This window comes from Phaseolus vulgaris, chromosome 3, assembly GCF_000499845.2.
Source record: "Phaseolus vulgaris cultivar G19833 chromosome 3, P. vulgaris v2.0, whole genome shotgun sequence".
Lineage (NCBI taxonomy): Eukaryota > Viridiplantae > Streptophyta > Magnoliopsida > Fabales > Fabaceae > Phaseolus > Phaseolus vulgaris.
In genome coordinates this window covers 8,344,934-8,358,961 of record NC_023757.2, presented here as the reverse complement: position 1 = coordinate 8,358,961, position 14,028 = coordinate 8,344,934, and the positions used below count along the sequence as shown (strand labels likewise).

Here is a 14,028-nt window from a genome sequence, read left to right as displayed (position 1 = left end):
AACATGAATAAGAAACATCTACTGATAGTTATTATTAAACTTATCCTTTTACAAGCTGCCAACATCCCCCCATATTAAAAAAGGGGGAAACAAAATAGAACAAAAATTAGAGAGAGAAAAGGGTTTAGTGAAGCTCCTATACAGGAATGGATACAGGCCACAGTTCAAATTCATGTAAAACCAGAAACATTCACTACTTGTGGTATGATGATCATGCAATGTCATGGTCCCTTAGGAGAATTGGGAAACTAATTGAGTTAAAAGCAGCCTCTAACTCCATTATGTCCATGCTCATTATTCATCAGTGGACTGCTATGTGTACTTTCCCTCGATCACTGTTTTCATTCAGTACTGTTCCTATGTTCTAGGTTCTGACTCGCCACTAGAACTATACCGAATCAATTCTTGTTGGGATCCTCTCGAGGTCTGTCTTGAAAGACTGTATTCTCTACTATCAAAATCAGAATCAACAAAGGTGCCATTTGCCAACCTTTTGAATAGCATTATTTCTTTATCATACTGGCCAGAATCATAATTTGTGCTCTGACCATATTTCACCCCGTTAGATAGATCAGAACTTTCATCAACAGTATCCAAGGCTCTTACCACCTAACAACCACCATGATAAACATTAGTAAATATGGTCGATGTATCAAATGTTCAAAAGAACAAAAACTCAACATCACATTAACGTTTCATGCATTACAACTGTCATAACCTTAGGTGTAGAATCTAATAGTACATGGCTTAAACGAGGTGAGATAGAATTGTTAGAAAGATGGACATGTTAAATGAAAACAAGCACAAACTTAAACAGTAGAGGGAGGCACAACATAGCTGTTTCGTATTGTTATCACCTGAACCATACGAGGCCGTTTAGGAGCTGAGTGGCGAACACAAGCTGCAGCTGCCTCAACCATTCTGGACATTTCACTCTCCACAAACTGGTTTTCGAGTCTTGGATCTACCAGTTCACTAAAATTACGTGTCTCCATTGCACGAATGAGAAGTGGACGAGCCTGTAGACAGAGGACAATCTCATAAGAAATAGAATAACCAGAGTCATCAGTAAATTGTGACAAATCACATAGTGTGGACTGTTATAATTAGTAAATTCATTCCTAAACATATGACTGCTTTTTTATAATACGGTCTCTAGTACTCTTCATAAGTAAGGGAAGGAACAAGAGAAATGAGTGTTTCATGCTCTATAGGGATTACACCTATTTGTATTGGCTCATATATGTTTTAGAACAATTAATTTTGTGGAAATATTGTTTTTTTCTAAGTTTTTTTTTCAAGAAATTAATAAAAGTACGTTTTTTCATAATAAAAAGAATAAAATGCTTTTTTGTAACTCCAGAAACAGAAATTCTATACAAAACTTTAATCTTCCGGAATTTGAGATAACACTCTCTCAGCAAGAACACACAAAAACAGAAACGAGAGAGAAACAACACCAGAAGTTTCACATGGTTCAGTTAGAGCAATGCACTCTAATCTACATCCATGGCTGCCAGTATTATTGACATCAGTTTCCCTTTTTTGAATACAACCACTCTTCAACTCAGTTTCAGGTTTTACACTCACTGTACAAGAGAAACCAGAGATAGGGAAGAGAGTGGGATCTATATATAAACATTTTATGAAAAAAAAAGTGCAAGATTACATTTAAAAAATAAGTAGAAGGTATCTTCTTACCCACTCAACCAAACTCTCATCTCCAATTGGCTGAGTTTGATCAACGGGTTTCCTTCCCGTAACAAGCTCAAGAAGGACAACCCCAAATGAGTAAACATCTGATCTGTCCGTTAATTTTCCACTTGTTGCATATTCTGGAGCCATGTACCTGCAAATTCAAGCCAGAAACGAGTTGGTGTTATCATTGAATTGGGTGGATTCCAGATAAGGCATTTCCTAGTAGAACAAAACCTTCAAATTTCAAAACCATGTTTTTATTTTATTTTATTTTTCTTACAAGTATCACTCTTCGGATACAAATAAACAAAGTACATTTGGACACTAAATATAAGCATCTATTCCATGGATATTCAAATCTTGGTTGGTACTAATCCCTTTCACTAAATTCAACCGGTTGTGAATAAAATGTTTTCAAAACTTTCCAAATCAGTTGCATTTAACTAGAAATCAACCTTTTCTCTAGAGTAACACCAATGAATGGTGAAGTTGTAATCACTAACCAACAAAATCAACTGAGGAGGATTTTTTCCACGAGGTGAAGGACCAAAACCCAAATTTTGATGAAATATTTAGGGCAAGGTATTTTTCAAGCAAATTTTGTCTCTTCATAATAGAAATGTATTTCATTTGACGGCAAGTCTCATCTCAATCCCCCATGATTATATACATACATTAGTATCATTTGTTTATGTTAAGGAATAGGAAACACACCCAAAGGTCCCCATAACCCTAGTTGATACATGGGTATTGGCAGCATCAGATAGCCTAGCAAGCCCAAAGTCTGCAACCTATATCAGAACAAGGGAATTAGCGTCCCAACTTTGCACTTAGAGAGAATTAATGTGTCACGATTAACAAGTTAATTTCATAATAGCTCAAGCCAACAAAATGTATGCATACCTTTGCCTCAAAAGCATCATCCAAGAGTATGTTTGCTGACTTAATATCTCGGTGAATTATCTTTTGGCTGCCTAGAGATAGATAAAATACTTTAGTTATTCATAGAAATGAAAAATTGATATTGACAAAGTATGAAATAAAAGAGGCCCATTAGTGGATTGAAGGCAGTTAATTCCCTTGTTATGCACACAAAAAGGTTAAATATGCTTCCTCTTCTAAAGTTCTACTTTGTATCTGTTAGAATTTGTATAGTTGTAAACTTCCCACCTAAAATTTAGCTCTGCTTCTATTTTTCACCACATTGGTGCTTGGAGATTATGTTAAAAAAGGCAAAGCATAGTCAATATTATAGTCTCCTTAAAATAATAAAGCATAAATAGATATAGTTACTCAGTAGTAAGACAGATTTTTTTGAAGCATGAAATGATCTTGATAACGTTAGCATGATTTTAAAGTACTTTTGTATGGTAACTTGTAATTTAGGACAGTTCTCTGCTTCAGATAAAATTTCTACATCGTGCATCCCTTATCTTCTGGTAACTTTCATTATACATCACAGGCAAGGTTTAGGGATGAGAGGATAACAACATAATTAAGAACAATAATAAATTGGTAGCCGAGAATGACATGAAAAAGGGGTTGCTAGAAATGTCTTCAGATAACAGAAAATTATGACTCAGATGACAATGATATCAGATATATTCAACTGTGTATCATGCCATTGCTCACACTTCTTTCTACACATCACTTGAAAACCTACACACTTCATTTAATCAGTTTAGCTGAGCCCACTTAAACCATTAGGGTCCCCCTCAAATTAAACAAAGCTGGAAGAATATATAGTTCCTATTTACATAAACTTCTCTATACATAAGTACTTATAACATGAAGATAAGTGCAGATATACTTACAGTCCTCATGAAGATATGCCAGGCCCTTTGCAGCGCCTATTGCAATCTTTAGCCTTTTGAACCAATCCAACACTGGCATTCCCCTTCCTTTAATAATACACATAATGAGAACCAAATGAAACACAGAGAAAACATGAACTCCATCATTATATTTTTCAATGAAAAATCTAGGGAAACTCACGTTACCATGCAAGTGATGATGGAGTGTTCCATTAGGAACATACTCATAGATAAGGATTCTTTGCTGTTCGGATACGCAATAACCAACTAATGACACCAAATATCGATGATGTACTCGGCTAATGATCTCCACTTCAGCCTTGAATTCCCTTTCTCCCTGCCCACCGCCAGCCCTAAGCTGTTTTACTGCAACTCCTGTTCCATCTGGCAGCAAACCTTTGTAAACACACCCAAATCCTCCTTCTCCTATAACATTTTGACTAGAAAATGAGTTTGTTATTTCCATAACCATTTCATAGGTAAAAATTATCGGAGCACTTTTGAGCTGGGGTGAGTTTAAAGGAGATCCAAAATGCTTCACGTTCGCATTCCCATTTCCAATGGTGTTTACAAGGGAAGGCTGCTGTTCATAGTAATGCCCATTAGCACCTGATGGCCAAAACAATCAGCATCAAATGTAGGAACGCCATGAATAAGTAAAGAGGAATGCTGATTGGTATGCAAAGTCTTAGTAAAGGACATGCAAGTGGAATCTCTCTCTCTCTCAAAACCATCTTTCCCTACTCATTGGTGTTGTTATATTAGAAAAAAAATCTGCATTTTATCTTCATTAATCAGATTCAACATTAGTTAAGATAAAACATGACAACTCTTACAAAGAACGGCAGCAACAACACCTGTTAAATTGAATCATTTTTATCCCGACTACAAATATTTTACCTGATTTGACTTGAATATCAAGGGGTGGCATGTAGGGTGCACCATTAGCATCATCTCTTGGTTTCTTCCTCTTAAACACCAAAGCAAAGGCTACAGCTACTGCTACAGCAACGAAGGCAAAAGCTAAAAGTCCGGCGACTGCATAGGCAGCATGTTTTTCTGAATTATCACCGGGCGCGGGAGGAGAAACCGTTGAGTTTTCTTGGGAAATAACGCCACGCTTGACCTGGGGGCTTGATCCTGTTGCTTGTGAGTTCCAAGAGCTTCCCGTTGTTGAGTCATTGGAGACTGCATCACGCAAACTATTCGTAGAAGGGTTATCAAGGGGAGGTGGAGCATGGAACTGTGGTGATGGTGGTGGCGAATTTTTACGTGGTGATGGGGAGGAATTATCATTTCGCGATGGCAGTATATATGACAGCATCGAAAAAGGTGGTGGCGGGGAAGGGGGTGGCGAAGGGGGTGGCGGGGAACGTGGGGATGAAGGTGGTGGCGGGGAATATGAGGGCGAAGGTCGTGGCGGGGAAGGTAGGGGCGGGGAAGGTAGGGGCGGGGAAGGTGGGGGCGGGGAAGGTGGGGGCGGGGAAGGTGCGGGCGAAGGTGATGGTAGTGAAGATGGCAATGGCGAGGGTGGTGGAGGCGATTGTAACAGTGGAAGTGGCGGTGGTGCACTTGAATCTTTAGATGGTGGTGATGGTGGTGATGGACTTGAATATTTAGATGACGGTGATGGACTTAAATTTTTAGATGATGGCCGTGATGATGATGGACTTTTAGATGTCGGCGACGGCGATGGCGAGGTGGATGGAGGTTTTGAAGGAGGGGGCGGTGACGGTGGTGAGTCAGACGGAGGACTCTCTGGAGAATCTGAATCCGGGGAATCTGAATCCGGAGATTCTGAATCTGGGGAATCTGGAGAATCTGGAGACTCTGAATCCGGAGATTCTGAATCTGGAGACTCTGAATCCGGAGAATCAGAAGACTTTGGTGATGGAGCAGAATCCTTGTCTTGAAGATGTTTTTTTTTGTTTTTATCTTGCTTAGGTGAGGGAGAAGAAGAAGCATCGTCCATTTTGGTTTGTTTTGTACTCATCTTAATATCTATCTATCTATCTATATACAATATGTGTGTGTATTTTCAGAATGGCAAGAAAATTGAAACCCCTTCTCTTCCCTTCTTCTCAGGAAAACGGAGGTGAAGTGAACGAAATCGAAACAGGTTCTGGAAAACCAAACTTAGGTTTTGAGAATACGAAGAGGAAACAAGAACATGGATTGTGCTATGGTGCAACATTGAAAGGTGAACCTGGATTCGTCGAACTGCGCAAGTTCTGCGAAGAATTGCCAGCTCGATGCAACGCATTGAGATGGATGAGAGAGAGAGAAAAATGTTGGCCATTAGAAAATCATCCATCATGAGCCCTACTATCTCTCTGTTGCATGGTTTTTTAGGAAAAGAGACAATTAGATTGTGTTGTTTCGTATTTACGTAGATTCTTGTTTCCGTGGTTCCATGTGTTTTTCTTCTCCCTCAATCTCGGGTTACCGCGCAATTTTAAATCACTTCATTCACATATCTCTTATTTGACTCCAGTCCATCAGCATTATAAACACAAATTTTGTATTCAATGTTTATCATTGCTGAAAAATATTAATAAAGCTCATTAAGTTTAGAGTGGAATGTGGCGGTTGATAAAATACTAAGCAATTCAAATAAGAACTATCGATTACATGATGCTCTAAATTCAAGTATATTCATTTTAGAAATCAACTTAAGCGTAACTTAATCTTATAAAATTGAATTTAAGATGAGGTTTGCACTTACAATATGAAATGTTTTTATCAAGTCAGTGTGGAATCTTTAACACATCTCCCTCTTCTCGAGACGGTCAACTCGTGCATAAGACTATATATTATGGATGATCCAATAGTGACCTCATAAGCACAACAAACTCTCGTTAGAATATGCTTAAAATGGTTATGATGTCATATTATAAAAACAACTGAGATGAACAAAAGAGAAAAAGGAAGACAAATGATATGAGAAATAATATTTCTTCTATTCTCTTTTTCTTACTTAAATCAAAGCAAAGAGTCTTAAATATATAAAAGTAGTACACTCATTTTAGGTCTAGTTAAAGAGACAAAATGTAAAATAAAGAGTCAATAAATGTTAGAATAAGAAAAGAAAACATGCTAGACATATATACAAAGAGAAACAACTGAGAGTTAGAAAAGATAAAATTAATTTTAACTTCCTTCTAGAAGTCTTGTATACGTATCCTTTGTTAGCCCTCGCAAGTTGGGGAACAAATATTGATGACCCAACTTGGAACAAATACTCTTGAAAGATTAAGGACTTAAGGCTTTAATATAAATGCCAGGCAATTGCTCTGTGGTATAAATGAGAAGCAAAAATGTATGAGACCCTTCTTCAATTATTCCCTAACAATGTGACAATTTATTTCAATGTGTTTTGTTCGAAACGCTGGATTTGTTGCAATGTATCTTGTTGAGTCATTTTCGGAGAATAAAAGAGATTGTTGCTCAAAAGAAACTTTGAAATCTTGAAGAAGATAAGTTAGTCATTGAAGTTCACATGTAACAGTGTCGTTGCCCTGTATTCAGCTTCGTGGGAACTCTTTAATATTGTTCATTACTTCTTTGATTGCCAAGATATGAGGGAATTCCCAATATACACACTAAAACCAGTCACTGGTTGTCTTGAATCATTACAGGTGCCCCCATCACTATCATAAAAGGTTTTTGTAGCGTCCCGGGAGGTTGGTAGGAATTAGGCCAACCTGCTTAGCCAATCTTGCAATTAGGTCGACCGACTTGATGACCCATGACATGGTGGGTCAAGCTCAAATTTGTTAATACACGCCAAGGGGATTGGGAGAAGGAATCCACGTCAAGTCCAATCAACGTAACTTTCACATAGCTTGGCCATGAGCTGACACCTGAAGCGGAGTCCCAAAAAACTAAGCTTGGTTAGTGTTTGACTAATGTGTGCCACCAAGGAAGTTCGCTCGAAAACAAGTGTCGATGTGTATCGACGTGTGCCGACGTATGTTGCCAAGGAAGTTCACTCGGAAACAAGTGTCAACGTGTGCCGACGTGCACCGACGTGTGTCGCCAAGGAACTTCGCTCAGAAAAGCAAGAAAGCGCTTAAGCCTTTGTGCCTCGTTGACTCCACTCAAGGCTGGGGGTTGTGTACTGTCCTGTATCTAGTAGGCATTTTGCCGAGCTCACTGAAGGCCCATACGGGAAGAGCAACAACACGAGCTGCTGACATGGGCCATAAACTGACCTCACAGACCTAAAAGCACAGCCATTTGGGCCTCAGCCCAGTACCACATGACACTAGCAATAAACGAACCGCTTAAGGAAAGCTTAACGTTTTTTCCTGCTCACACATGTCCCCGATAACGTAATAAATATTGATACCATGTCCCCGATAACGTAATAAATATTACCTTCAATATCCCTGATTATGTTGTTTACATGCTCCGATTTATATACATGATATTCAAATTTTATGGAAAGTTACCGTAATATGACACATTAACGCTTGGAAGAACCAGAGTAAAAGATCCAATCCCATGAAGGCTTATAAATATACAACTACTCATAGGGAGTAACTCAACTTGCATTTTTGCAGTATATTTCACTATATACACTATATTTTGTGTTCTCACTGACTTGACCCTCGGAGTGTAATCACAGATGGAGCCCCCTCGTCCCTAGAAGATCGGCTTGCTACAGCCCGGAGACAATTACTAACGCCTCATCCAGTTTGTCGACCGAGTAGCAGAAGGGAAATCGAGAAGAGCTCATTCGTACTCCGACCGACTTCGAGCCGACGAAAACATTTGGCCCCACCGTGGGGTTGGGTAAAACTGTTCCCACAACCAACTTCATTACAGAGCAAGAACCAAAAACCAAGATCACGAGGACCAGACAAACACCGATGCCAGAGGGCGGAGAAGCGGTCACTTTACAACAAGTAGTAGAAGCCATGCAAATTTTGCAGCGCAAAAATGAAGAGTCAAGAAGGCAAGCTCAAAAGTTCCTAGAAGAGCAAGAACACCTCTGTGCGGAATCTCTGACTGAGCATCAAAGGCTAAGGGACGAATTCCTGACTGAGCAGTAGAGGCTAAGGGATAACGCCGAGACCTTGAGGCAAATGATGGAGGAAGCCCCCAGAAGGAACGAAGACTTACAAAAAGTCAATGAAGATCTAAGGAGGACATTTCAAGAACAACCAAGACAGGTGTCTGACGGTTCAGCCGGAAGAAGGAGAAGGGCGGATCCCTGACCATTCAGCTAGGCCATCATGGATGAGCCCATCCCGCAGCCCACTGTAATGCCCAAAATGCCCCCTTCTCGGGGATTGAAGATCCGGAAACCCACCTCGAGGTTTTCCAAGCCCAGATGCTGATTTCAAGGGGCTCGAACGCGATTAGGTGCAAAATGTTGCTAGCAACTTTTACTGGAATGGCCTTGAGATGGTTTAGTAGAGTCCTGGACGGAGCGATAAACTCATTCTAGGAGTTTTCCCATCTGTTCGAGGAGCAATTCACGGCCAACATCGTTAGACCACCGAGGATTTCCAACCTTTTTTACATCAAGCAGAAGGAGGGTGAGTCGCTGAAGAAGTAGCTAAACCGTTTTTACAAAGTATCAGTATGCTTCCAGAACCCTTAGGACGATATGGTGGTGGACGCGTTCGTAAAAGGTTTGCGGGCGAATCCTTTCAGCGACTCCCTACTCAGAGAGAGACCGATGTCAATGACGGAAGTCAAGAAACGAGTCTCAATTCACACAATAACCGAAGAGGCCATCCGACAAAAGAAGTCGAATGAGTAGCAAAACGAAGGGAGATACAAGGAGCGGATTCGAGAAGCTCAACCGAGATTGACCGAGACAACTGTCAAGCAGTTAGATAATAGGTACGTGCCCTATGTGGCCCAAAAGGATGACAGACGAAGAGATACACCGCGATTACCACCGCCTCCACCCTCCCTACCATAGACAGTGAAATCATCCCACGGACTTGGAATGCTTCAAATCGAAAATTTACTTCAGTTAATTGTTTAATGTTTTCCATCTATATATACTCTTGTAATAGCAGTTCGACACTCTTTTCTCTTGAGTTTTTTGGAATTTTTCTCAAGGGTTTTTAATTAGGTTGTCTTTCTCCTAATAAAAGTTGTTTGTTTTCCAAATTTTGGCAGATAACTTAACAAACCAGAGTTTCTTAATCTGGTCACTACAATAACGAACTTGAGTAGTTCGGTCAACACCAAACCAGAGCTTTTAAATCTGGTCACTACAATAACGAACCTGAGCATTTTGATCAACACTAAACCAGAGCTTTTAAATCTGGTCACTACAATAACAAACCTGAGCAGTTCGATTGGCACCAAGCCAAAGTTTCTTAATCTGATCACTACAATAACGAACATGAGCAGTTCGGTGGGCAACAAACTAGAGTTTCTTAATCTGGTCACTACAATAATGAACCTGAGCAGTTCGGTCGACACTAAACCAGAGATTTTAAACCTGGTCACTACAATAATAAGCCTGAGCAATTTGGTCAACACCAAGGCAGAGTTTCTTAATCTGATCACTACAATAACGAATCTGAGCAGTTTGGTTGACACCAACCCAAAGTTTTAAATCTAGTTGCCATTATTTCGAACTTGAGTAGTTCGATAAAAAAAAAACCTAGAGTTTTAAATTTGGTTGTCTCCGCTCGGACCCGAGAAGCCCGCGATCAACAAACAACTTGGAACAAAAACTAATTGCCCCTACATCGGATTCGGGAGTCCGCGATCAATAGTAGCTTCGAAGCAACTTAGAATCAGCTCAGAACCAAACTACCCGACCGAACCCACGCCCTTGTCAAAGGATAGGCCATTTATTTCTTAAAAATATAATATTTTTCAAAGGTAGATACAACAAGCGGTCGAGCTTAACCGCAAACGACTTCGACAAATGCTCGCACACATGTGTCAACCAAAGTTTAGGTTTGATTTTTAACTTGACCTTCCTCACATAAAAACTTATACTACTCTTCAAGGAAAATGTATCGGTCAGACTTAGCCACAAATGTTTTTGACAATCCTTTCACCTCGATTGCTCGGCTCAAGGCTGGCGGGTTGTGTACCGTCACAAAAGTGCTAGGGATATGGCAGATCAAACCCACCGACCTATTATGCTCCTATGTAGAGGTGAAATACAAGCATCCGCGTACCATCCCAGGGGGTTGGTAGGACTTGGGCTGAGTTGCTTAGTTTATCTTGTCGCTCATCGGACCGACCGATTTGATGGCCAAACAGAACAATGGGAATCAGCCTTTGCGCCTAGGGAGCTCGGCTCAAGGCTGGGGGGTTGTGTAGCGTCTCGAGAGGTTGGTAGGAATTAGGCCAACCTGCTTAGCCAATCTTGCAACTAGGTCGACCGACCTGATGACCCAAGACATGGTGGGATTAGGAGAACGAATCCACGTCGGCTCAACATTTTTAATACGTGCCAAGGGGATTGAGAGAATGAATCCAAGTCAAGGTCGATTAGCGTAACTTTCACATAGCTTGGCCATGAGCTGACACCTGAAGTAGAGTCCCAAAAAACTAAGCTTGGTCGGTGTTTGACTGATGTGTGCCACCAAGGAAGTTGGCTCGGAAACAAGTGTCAATGTCCATCGACGTGTGACGAAGTATGTTGACGTGTGCCAACGTATGCTGACGTGTGCCGACGTATGTTGCCATGGAAGTTCGCTCGAAAACGAGTGTCAACATGTATCGACGTGTGTTGGCATATGCCGATGCACGTCGCCAAGGAAGTTCGCTCGGAAACGTGTGTCAACTAGTGCCAACGTATGCCGACGTGCGTTGACGTGCATCGATGTGTGTCGCCAAGGAAGTTCGCTCGAAAAAGCAAAAAAGGACTTAAGCCTTTGCGCCTCGTTGACTCGACTCAAGGCTGGGGGGTTGTGTATCGTCATGTATTTGGTAGGCATTTTTTCGAGCTCACTGAAGGCCCATACAGGAAGAGCAACAACACGAGCTGCTGACATGGGCCATAAGCCGACCTCACAGACCTAAAAGCACGACCATTTGGGTCTCAGCCCAGTACCACATGACACTAGCAATAAACGACCCGCTTAAGGAAAGATATTTGGATGTTGTTTTTGGTAGTAAGATGTTTGTGTATCACTAATACAAATTTGGTTAATGTAAGTATATTTTCCTTAACTTTTAATAAATTTGAATATGTTCAATACATTATTCTAAACCCTTTTAAGTGTTCAAGGTATTTTGCATCGCCTCAACACTAATAGGAAAAATGTCTATGTATATACATCCATTAACTATTGACCACATTATCATTCAAATTATTAAGAATAAAATTAGAGAAATTAAAACTTATTTATAGATACATTTTAAATTAGAGGGCGAAATGTGGATTTAGCATCTTACTTTCATAAATATACATTGTTTAGTTGTTATTAATATTATTTTAACTTATAAGTGTCCCTAATAGGTTATAGTTAATAATATACTTACTATGTTATATAATTTAATAATAATAAATTTAATGATTACAGTTCTAATGTACATTTTCACAACAGAGCAATGAAAGCATTTGAAGTTGCAAGACTTCCACAAGTGTTTAGGAAGAAGCTAAATTAAATTACACAAGTTATTATAACTTGTTTTATTCATATTCAAATGTAATATATAAAAATAAAATTTATATTATCATTATTTGTATTTAATTTGTATGCTCAAATCAATTGAGGGAGTTGAGTGTGTATTATTGTGTTGAGACAGATACAATCATATTTTTAAACATTTGTGATTTATGGAGAGAGTTAATATACAATTAACTAAATTTAAATGTTGACTATGAATTAGGTGCTATGAATTAGTCTCTCGACTAAAGATCAACTTTCATAAATCAAGACTAGCAGGTATTACTGTTGACAGGAGCAACCTTGAAATTTATGCAAAATCTCTAAATTGTTTTCCTATGAAGATCCCTTTTAAATACTTGGGGCTAGAAATAGGGGGCAACCCAAGGAAGAAGCGATTTTGGGAACTAGTTGTCAACAAGATAAGTACTAGACTGAGTACTTGGAGAGGTAGACATCTTTCTCTGGCCGGTAGACAAACCACTCTTTGGAGGATCCTATTAGATAGAGTTCCAACAAGAATTAATCTTATTCGAAGAGGTGTGTCAGTTAGCTCCCCAGTTTGTGCGTTATGCCAAGCTTCGGAAGAAATGGCAACACATTTGTTCTTCGACTGTACTTTTGCCCAAAGACTATGGTCACTATGTTTTAGATGGATTTGTATTGTTTTAGCACAACATAATGACCTGAAATATCACTTTGAGAATTTTCACTTAGTGCATCTCACTTGTAAGCAGAATCCAGTATGGAAAGGTATGTAGGTGGCTATTGTAAGGTGTATTTGGGAACATAGAAACGCGGTTATCTTTAAACAAGGGGTTCCAGATGCTGAAGAAATCTTTCACTCGACCCAATTGCTATCTTGGTTATGGCAGAAATATAGGGTAAAATCCTATAATTATGCTTTTTCATATTGGCTTATGTATCCTAACCAATGCTTAAGTAGCAACGGCTGATAAGAAGCATTAGAGGAGTTGGTTGGTGTTATTGGGGGAGATGTTTGTGCGTGTTTGGGGTCAAGCTGGTGTTTTTTCACAGCAGGGGAAGTGTTATGGTGTTGCTGTTGTTAAGTTTCTCCAATACTTATGTGTGTTCTCTTTTGCATAAGTAAACAAACCAACACAAACTAAGCATAAAAAAAGTAGTTGTTGGATCAATCTGTGTATTGGAGAAGGGTATTTCCCCTCTTTAGATCGTTTTGTTATTGGGAACTATGTGGAAGGGGGCTTCTGTTGAGGGTGTGGAGATAGCTATTGGATGCTGCTGGGGAGGATGATGTAGCAGGGAAATCAGTGGCAATGTAGACTTTTGACTATGATGCCTTTAAGCTTGGCTTCCAATGCATCACTCAAGGGGTTTAATATGGGCTTTGAACTAAGCTTCAAGGAAGCAGTCACCTTATGATAGAATGAATATAGGGAGATCGGTGGTGGCTATTAGAGTTAGATGGTTCTTGGACAACTTGTTGTGTTTGTGGTTTAGATTGGTCATAATACCTGGTGCTTTTGTCATACTGCTCTTTTCCAATTTATGCAGTTGTAAGATAGGCTGGTTGATGTTGTTGTTTGGAGGTGAAGATTTTTTGGTTTCTAATTGGTAGATGCAGGGTAGACTCAATCATATGCAACGACTGTTTTACCTATGTCTGGAGCTCCAAATGGTGCACCTGAAGGTGTTGTTGACAGGTAAAATCAGGTTGTTTAGTTGCTTTGTTAGGTTGTAGGATTTCTGGTTCTGTTTTAGTTTGGTGTAAAATAGGGAGCAACAACTTTTTTAGTTGTTTAGCGTTTGGGTATGTTGTAAGTTGTGAGCCCAGCGTTGGACTTGGTTGGGCTTTTTTTATGTTAGGTGTGCAGGAGTGCCTCTGTAGCATTTATATACGGGTTAAGACATTCCTGAAGAGATCCCTTTTA

General features: G+C 39.7%; 1 protein-coding gene across 1 annotated transcript; it reads right to left on the bottom strand.

Annotated features, from left to right (window-relative positions):
* Positions 1–6: 6 nt before the first annotated feature.
* LOC137806544 (proline-rich receptor-like protein kinase PERK13) lies at positions 7–5,623 on the bottom strand. The gene is made up of 8 exons (XM_068606738.1): positions 4,413–5,623; positions 3,699–4,121; positions 3,513–3,599; positions 2,602–2,672; positions 2,413–2,489; positions 1,702–1,849; positions 858–1,019; positions 7–609 (listed from the first exon to the last, which is right to left on the bottom strand). The coding sequence occupies exons 1-8, from the start codon at positions 5,503–5,505 to the stop codon at positions 358–360; spliced, it is 2,313 nt and encodes a 770-aa protein (XP_068462839.1). The 5' UTR covers positions 5,506–5,623; the 3' UTR covers positions 7–357.
* Positions 5,624–14,028: the final 8,405 nt, after the last annotated feature.